The sequence below is a fragment of the Microtus ochrogaster genome, chromosome 17 (assembly GCF_000317375.1).
Source record: "Microtus ochrogaster isolate Prairie Vole_2 chromosome 17, MicOch1.0, whole genome shotgun sequence".
In the NCBI taxonomy this organism is placed as follows: Eukaryota; Metazoa; Chordata; class Mammalia; order Rodentia; family Cricetidae; genus Microtus; species Microtus ochrogaster.
The window spans coordinates 13,313,662-13,322,139 of NC_022019.1; the positions used below are offsets into that span (position 1 = coordinate 13,313,662).

General features: G+C 45.5%; 1 protein-coding gene across 1 annotated transcript in view; it reads right to left on the reverse strand.

The window, feature by feature from the left end:
- Nucleotides 1–8,478, reverse strand: part of LOC101982396 (integrator complex subunit 9) — a 54,584-nt gene that overhangs the window by 14,340 nt on the left and 31,766 nt on the right. The window contains exons 7-8 of the mRNA XM_026783168.1: nt 6,864–7,044; nt 1,632–1,692 (exon numbers count right to left, since the gene is read on the reverse strand). Of these exons, the coding sequence (XP_026638969.1) occupies nt 1,632–1,692; nt 6,864–7,044 (242 nt within the window). The remainder of the gene's footprint in view (nt 1–1,631; nt 1,693–6,863; nt 7,045–8,478) is intronic.

Consider the following 8,478-nt stretch of genomic DNA (forward strand, 5'->3'; position numbering starts at 1 on the left):
GAAAAGACACTGTGTGGTGATGGGGGGAGGGTCTTCTGTTTTGTGTTAATTTCACTGGTTAAATAAAGAGACTGCCTTGGCCCTTTAATAGGACATAAAATTAAGCAGGCGGAGTAAACAGAACAGAATGCTGGGAGAAAGAAGCTGAGTCAAGGAGTCGCCATCCTCCTACCAGACACAGACGCAGGTTAAGATCTTCCCTGGTAAGACACCTCATGGTGTTACAGGGATATTAGAAATGGGTTAGATTGATATGTAAGAGCTAGCCAATAAGAGGCTGGAACTAATGGGCCAGGCAGTATTTAAAAGAATACAGTTTCCGTGTAATTATTTTGGAGCATAAGCTAGCCATGTGGGCGGCCGGGTGCCGGGGACACAGCCCCGCTGCTCCTATTACAACAGTGTGGAGGCAGCAGCTGTGGACAAAGTCCACTTGGGTCTTCATGGGCCTTGGAGTGCGGAGTAGGGAGATCAAGTTCTTGCACATGGTCAGCAATATTCTCATGCAATATGGCGCACAGGCACAAAGGCATCAAATGTGCTTATGGCTGTGCCAGACACTGCTGTGTCTGAAGTGGTGATGTCAGTTGAGAATTCTTTAACAAAAACATAATAAAAATTGAGGAATAACCTGTCCAATAACAGGAGAACTGTGTAAATTCATGGCAGTGTATTTGTGACATGGTATAGATATTATGCAGCAATAACATAGTAACAGTGCCATGAGTCATGAGTCATACAGGGAAGTGTGCTTGAGAGCCATGCGGTGAGCAAATGGCCTGTTGGGCCTGTGAGGAAAGGGCTTCCTGTCTTGTTAACTGCAGTGTTACCTCCACTACTGGAATTTCCCATGTGGACCAGGTAATACTCAGTTGGTAAAGTGCTTGCTGCATAAGCCCAAGGATCTGAGTTTGGACCCGGGCATCCACAGAGAAAGCTGGTGTGCCTATGTGTGTCCAGTGCTGGAGGGGAGGAGTCAGGAGGATGCCCGAGGCTTGAAGGCCAGGCAGCCTGAAGTAATAAGATCCATGTCCAGCGAGGACCTGTGAGATGCGTGTGTGGGACAATTAAGGCTGATCACTGCTGCACACACACACTTTTACATATGTGATTGACATGACCAGAAAACATTTTGATAATAGATCCGTTCCTAAAAAAGTTAGGAGTGGGTATTAGAGTAAAAGTCCCTCGCACAGACTATCACAGAAGTGGGCTGTGTGTCCAGACTTTGTAATATGACGTGTTTATGAGAGGAAGCAAATGAATTGTCAGCTGGAGTACTTATCATCTTTTAAAAATCTGTCTGCTTGTTTTTGAAACAGTATCTCATTGTGTAGCCCTGGCTGGCCTGGAACTCAGATACCTATCTCTTACCTCCCAAGTGTTGGGATTAAAGGCCTGCACTATCAAACTCAACCCCTATTGTGTGTGTGTGTGTTTTAAGAGTTAGTCTTGTTGGTGCCCGGCTGACCTGGGACTCACAACCTGTCTGCTTCTGCAGTGCTGGGGTTACAGGTGTGTGTCATTTTACCTGGCTCCACGTAGGGATGTTTTAGGTAAAGACTGATATCCCCGACATACCATCACCCACATTTCTTCTGTTCCCTGGTTCCCTGGCTTCATTTTCTTACCTCTGCATGTGGGAAAGGCGGCTCCGGGAGATACACTTTACTCTGTTTGTTGTGACAAAGCCTTTAAAGACACAGCAAGGCGTTAGGCAGTGCACGGGCATCTACTGCCACCTAGTGGCAGCAGCGCAAACGCTACACACACAAGTTCTTTCAAAGCAGTGGTTCTTGGGAGTCAAGATTCCTTTGGAGGTCAAACAACCCTTTCATAGGGGTCACCCAAGACCATAGGAAAGCACAGACGTTTACATTTTGATTCATAACTGTAGCAAAATTACTGTTACGAAGTATCAACGAAAATAATTTGTGGTTGGTGGTCAGCACAGCATGAGGAACTGTTTTAAGGGGTCGCTGCGTTAGGAAGGCTGAGAATCCTGTTTCAAAGCTTCCCGGCAGTGAGTCAAGTGACAGCCAGGCCTATAGCTCACTCAGGACACGGTCTCTTGCAAGCACAGTTTTTCTAAAGAAATAGGCTGACTACATGTTTAAAATAATCCTCGATTCATAAAAAGGCTGGAGAATACAAGTTCTCCTGTGCGCAGTGCTCACAACTCACACACCTGGGATACAGCTCCTATGCCCCACGGGGGTGGGGGGCCTGGAACTCACAAGGGCTGGTGTGAAGGTTCGCACTGCTATGCCCAGGTGAGTATGTTAGACACTCAGGTTTTGGAGCTATCATTATTGTAACTGCTTTGATTTTTGCTTTGTGCATGGCAGACAAGAACTCTGCCCCTGCACTATGGCCCAGACTTGATCTGGATCCAGCTGGACCCAGGGTCCTTTTCCTGTTCCAGGATCCAGCCTGAGACACCATATTATGTCTCAGTGTTTGGGAGAAGAGCACCTGACTTTTCTGAGACATGGCTTTCTGCAGATGCACACACCCTATTCCATTATAGCAGCATGGTACATCCCAGTTGTAAGGGAACTGAGACAGGAGGATTTGAGTTTGAGGCCAGAGTGGGTTACATAGTAAAACTTCAGCTTTGGCTCAAAAATTAAAGGAGTCTAGAAAACTGCAATATGACAAACAAAACCAAACCCCTTACAACCAACCAACTGATGGGCAGTGATCATGTTGGTCAATAAGCATGTTGGTCAAGAACACACACACACACACACACACACACACACACACACGCGCACGCACACACACAACATACCGTATGTTCTAGGAACTCTTTTAAGAACCCTGTCAAAATGTTGTAAAAACAAAGAGTTCAGGGGTAAAATTTTATACTGTCCCTATAATGTACTGAGGTTTTCCTATCCATAGTTTCTTTAATATTCTTTTAAAAATATGGCTCCTTTTAGGAAGAATCATGAAAATACTTTTAGAAAAGCACCTCATACATCTAAATGGACCCTAGTTCCGTCCTCACTTCAGACTCAGGAGAGAGATCCGAGAGTTTAGTTCAGAAGTCTCCGAGTCCAGGGTACTACTGTATATCAGAAGGCGATGGTGAAGGGACCACAGTCGGATTAGGGACTGGGAAGCAATAGTTCTGCGCCCTCCCCTCATCACTTCTAGACTCCTCATGTAGGCACAGCAGATACTTCCATACCCTGCTGAGAGGCTAAAGGGTTTGCTTCTTCTGGGGGCAGCAGCAGCTGGAGTTCAAAGGGCAACTCGTGTTTACTGGGTTATCAGGGAAAGCAACAAAAGCTGCTTTCAGAATCAGGCCTGTGAGTCTGTAATAGCCCCCTCCCAGTCTCTGGGCTCCCAAAACTAGACATACAGCAGCCTGCACTCTTGAGAACACGGTGGCTCAGGGAGAGTCTCTGGGACTTTCACTTCAACTCTCTCCTCTGAAAAGAAAACAACCCTAGCAGCCAAGCAAGCAAATGTACCCTTAGTCTGGAGCTGGGCTGATCCTGGGACAAGGAGCAGGGGCTTTTTGCAGGTTACAGAGAAGCCCCTGAGATCAGGAACCACAGAGTAGCTTCCAGCAGCCCCAAGCAAGCAATCGGGCCCGAGGTTGTCCCCTAGAGCACCTTTTCAAGCAAGGAAGAGGGGAGGGAGCAACCCGAGTGGATGATGGTGGTCCTGACGGGGTGAGCAGGCCTAACTTGGTTCCACCACAATCCCTTGCTGAGTTACTCAGGTCTAGAGCTCTAGAGCAAGCACTTGTCCATTTAAGCAACTGAGCTCCTATTAGAGAGAAGGAGCTTTGCAAGCTGCATGAAGGCCCTAGCAAAGCGAAAGAGGCAGTCTAAAGCAAGTGGTGACTTCGATCCTGAGTGGGAAAGGTCCTGGAGCAGTGGTCTTTGGGCTCCAGGCCACACTGGAATGGCGACATTTTCAAAATCCCAGTACCTCGCAGCTTAGGATGGTCACCAGCTGCCTAGAGACCTCCCACATGTAGCTCAGGATGAGAATGGCAGCTGGGCGGGAGGAGGGCAGTGACCTAATGCTGGGACTCTGCTTTCTTTCTGGGAAACCACGATTCTTAACTCACTCTGAGGATGAACTTACGTCCTAATCTTACTCCTCTTTACACCATTCCTTCTCCCTCGAGGAGCAAGCATTCCATCCCTCACCAGCCGCTCTCTGATCGCTCTCCTCTCCCTAGGCAAGCACATGCATTCTATGGCTTCTGCCACCCCAATACCAAGGACATCCCAACCTGTAACGCCTTCCCTGGCTCCCAGGTTTCTGGACTAGTCGTCTTTCATGTGTTCAAACATACTACTTTCTTTTTTTTTTAAACAGGGTTCCATGTTGCTGAGGTTGGCTTTGAACTCACTATGCAGCTGGGGCTAGCTTTGCATTCTGGATTTTCTTTCCTCCAGGCTCCTCACTGTTGAGATTACAAGCATATGCCACTACCCCTGGCTCTATTATTAGTTCTTGCACACTCTCTCTTTCTGAAGATTTACTTGTTTTTATTTTCTGTGTATGGGTGTTTTGCTTGCATGTATGTTTGTGCACCACGTGTGCACTACCTGTACAGGCTGAAGAGGGAGTAGGATCTACCCTCGGGACTGGAGCTTCCGAAACTTGGGAGTTGCATGTGGGTCCTGGGACCTCTGGAGGAGTACCCAGAGCTCTCACCACTGAAGCACTTCTCCAGTCACCCTGATATTTTAGTTTTGATAAACATGATTGATTGCAATTAATATTAACACTAGGGGAAATCAGGTGAAAGGTGTATGGGAACTCTATTATCATTATGCTTTTCTGTAAATCTAAAAAGTACAAGGTTTATTAAACAAAAAATTTCAGAAAGTATCAAAATGAGGACACAGCTAGAGAATATTAACAAAAACTATCATTAATATGTACAGAGTTCAAATACGTAAGAGATATAAAACCTCTAAAAAGTAAATGGACAAAAAAAAGAAAGAAATAATTTACATAAAAATCTTTCTGGCAAATAGTTTACTGTCAGATAATGAACATTAAAAAGTATTTCTACTCTTTATTCCAGTAATTCCACTTTTAGTAACTTACCTAAGGCAAATGCTATCATCATACATATACAGAATAGTATCAATTTATGATTTACTCCTAAAAGGAAAAGCCCTGCCAGCCAATAACAAGCTAATAAGCTAAACTATAGGGATGCGAGTGATGTAAAACAGGAGACAATGTTGCAGCCTGTGTTCTCATTTTGAGACAAGGTCTGGCTTATAACTGAGTCTGACCTTGAACCTCTGATCCTCCTGCTCAGCCTCCTGAGTGCTGGGAATACAAGCAAATGCTGGTCTTCCCAAAGATTTCATATGGTTTACTAAAATTAAATGTTTCCTGCTACACAAGCACTGCACTCCTGAGCTACCACCCCTTTAGGAAAACAAAAGCAGATGAAATAGTCACACGTGGCAAGGCACTGCCTCCAAAGTGTCACCAACTCAGCATGACTGCTAGATGCTGAGAGCGGGTTTACTCTGACCATGGTGCTGTAGGCTCACGGCCTATTGTTTTCTGTCATCCCCCACCCCAACAGCAAACATGGATCACCCACTTACGAGCTAACAAAACCCTATGAAACAAAACTACAGACGGACCCTACAGCACTCTCATCCCTGTGCTCTGGGTGACAGCCATACTTGCGTCCACAGGCCTGGTGAGATGGGTGCACTGCCTGCTGTGCCTTCAGGGCTGGACCCAGAGTGTGCTGCAATATTTTTATTGGGGATCAGGATGAAAACAAATTTCTAGCACCCTGATTCAGTCGACAAATAATTCTTAGGGCACCCTATGTGGGGAAGAGACCTATGTTTAAAGGATAAAAATCAGTGAGGACCAACAATAAGGAACAGTCCTACCCGCCAAGATGAGCAGTGTCAATTCAGGGGAAGCCCGCAATTCAGTGGGAAGGAAACCCCCATACTAAAGCTGGGATGGGGCAAGGGGCATAATGTTGGATATGTTATGACAGAGGAATGTAAAAATTCTGTTTTCAGCTAGCAGTGGTGTACGCCTTTAATCCCAGCACTTGAGACTGAGTTCGGGGCCAGCTTGGTCTACAGAGCAAGCTCCAGAACAGCCAGGGCTACACAAAGAAACCCTGCCTTGAAAAAAAACCAAAGCTACCCCCAACCCCCCAAAAATTCTGTTTTCAGTGAGAAACTTAGTAAATGCTGTGTCCATTTGGCCACCATATTACTAAAAATGATTGGACATACTCTACTGTGTGTCTCATGGTTCCAGAATATTTAGAAATAATAAGTACATTGTAACAGTAACTACTACTTCCATCTCCCTCTTTTTGGCCAGGGGAGTTAAGACTCAAACTTACCATACACCATTAGGGTTCAGTAACCTCATGATGCCTAAGTATCTGCCCTAGGATTTGATCAGATTTCTGATATGATAAAACATGACTTTGGTAAATGGGCTATGGAAATAAAATAAAAATGTAGCGTTTCTTATCAGATATAGTTAATTAACTACTACAAGGTGAAGATCTTTCAGAATGGAACTTGTCTTTGTAGTAGGTAGGAAAGTAAGCAATGGTTGTTTTGAGAACAGAGTAATTTAAGCAGCTTTCATTCTCTCCTTGGTATGCTTCTAAACTCTAGCAGTATAAGGGATTTGACTTTTAGTAGTTCAGTCTTTTGATCAGATTGACAGGCAGGCATGAGCGCGTACACGCGTACACACACACACACACACACACACACACACACACACACACTTACTTTCCAGAACTCTAAGAAATCACAATTATTTTTACTCTTACTAAATATACTGAAGTAGAACTCAGAGACAGGACGCTGACATACCATTCAGCAAAAATCTGGGAAAACTCCAGTGAACTGTTGGCCACCGGGGAGATGAAGTAGAAGGGGATGCTGGAGAGGCCGGCTGAGTCAATGTACTGATACAGGCACTCCAGGAGGTCGTAGATCACCCCCGACGGGTAGCAGGGAACCAGCACGTTCCCTCCATTCCGGACCGTCAGTGCTAGAGAAGTTGAGGAAGGAGAAGACGGTACCAAACGGTCAGTGTTAGGATGGGCGAATGCAGCATTTAAAACAGTAATTACATTTCTTCTGTTTTTCTTATGTCTGATTTTGTTTATTTTTGAGACAAGTTCTTGCTATGTAGCTTTTGTCAGACCAAAGGAAAACTCCAGTTCCCAAAACTCTGAAAGGGAGTCCAAATATCCAGAAACGAGCTCCACCTGGACTGCAGGAGGATTTCGGACAGTGAGATAAAAGCCAACATTCCTCAGGCACTGGTGAAACCAGTTCCCATGAACTAAAGGAGTCATTTCCCTTACCCACCTGTGGCACCAGGCTCCTTCAGTATATCGCCGTACCTATTACACTCTGCAAAGTTCTGGCTAGTAGCACCCCGGCCCTTCTGGCCATGTCCCCACCCTAAACTTCCTTTCCCTCTGCACAGCTACTCTTTCTCCTTATCACCCCGCTATTCTCGCTCTCCTCTCTCTCTCAGCCTTCCTGCCACAGCCTGTTCTTATGACCCACACCTTTACATCATCTACTTCTGCGGAGAAGCAGACATCAGGGCAATGCAGGGTTGAAGGTTGATGTTCTCATCACTGTCTCTGGGCACACAGTGTGTTTTTTTTTTTTTAAACAACAACAACTTTATTTCATGCACATTGGTATAATGATGTCAGATTCTCTTGAACTGGAGCTACAGAATTGGAGCTGCGAGGTGCCATCATGTGGGTGCTGGGAACTGAACCCGGGTCCTCTGGAGGAGCAGTCAGTGCTCTTAACCACTGAGCCATCTCACCAGCCCCTGGGTTTTTTTTTTTTTTTTTTTTAAAAGACAGTTTCTCTTTGTAACAGCCTTAGCTGTCCTGGAACTAGCTCCATATACCAGGCTTGCCTTGAACTCACAGAGATCCACCTGCCTCTGCCTCCCAAGTGCTGGTGTTAAAGGTGTGAGCCACTGCTGCCTAGCAGAATATTTTTTTTAATTTTTATTTTTGGTTTTTCAAGATAGGGTTTTTCTTTAGACTAGGCTGGCCTCCTAACTCACACAGATCTGCATGCCTCTGCCTCCCGAGTGCTGAGATTAAAGGTGTGAGCCACCACTGCCAGCTTCAGTGTGGATTTTCATGACTGCAGTGAACCCGAGCTTCCAGCAGCTCCTTCCCTTTAAATCCTATGTAAAGTTTGCAGGATGTCTCTGCTTAGTCCCTCATCATGGCTGAGTGAGCCAGATGGAAATAAACTGTTTCCATTTAAGTTCTTTTCATTGCATTTTCTCTCACTAGTATGTCTGTAAGAAACTATCTCTTAAACACTGAAACTCAGTGTAGAACATAGAATTAATCACTTGAACCTAGAGTGGCTCCCAGGAGCCCAAGGCGATGTCCCCAGTTAGTTCCTTGGGCAGCTGAGGATAGGGAACCTGAAATGA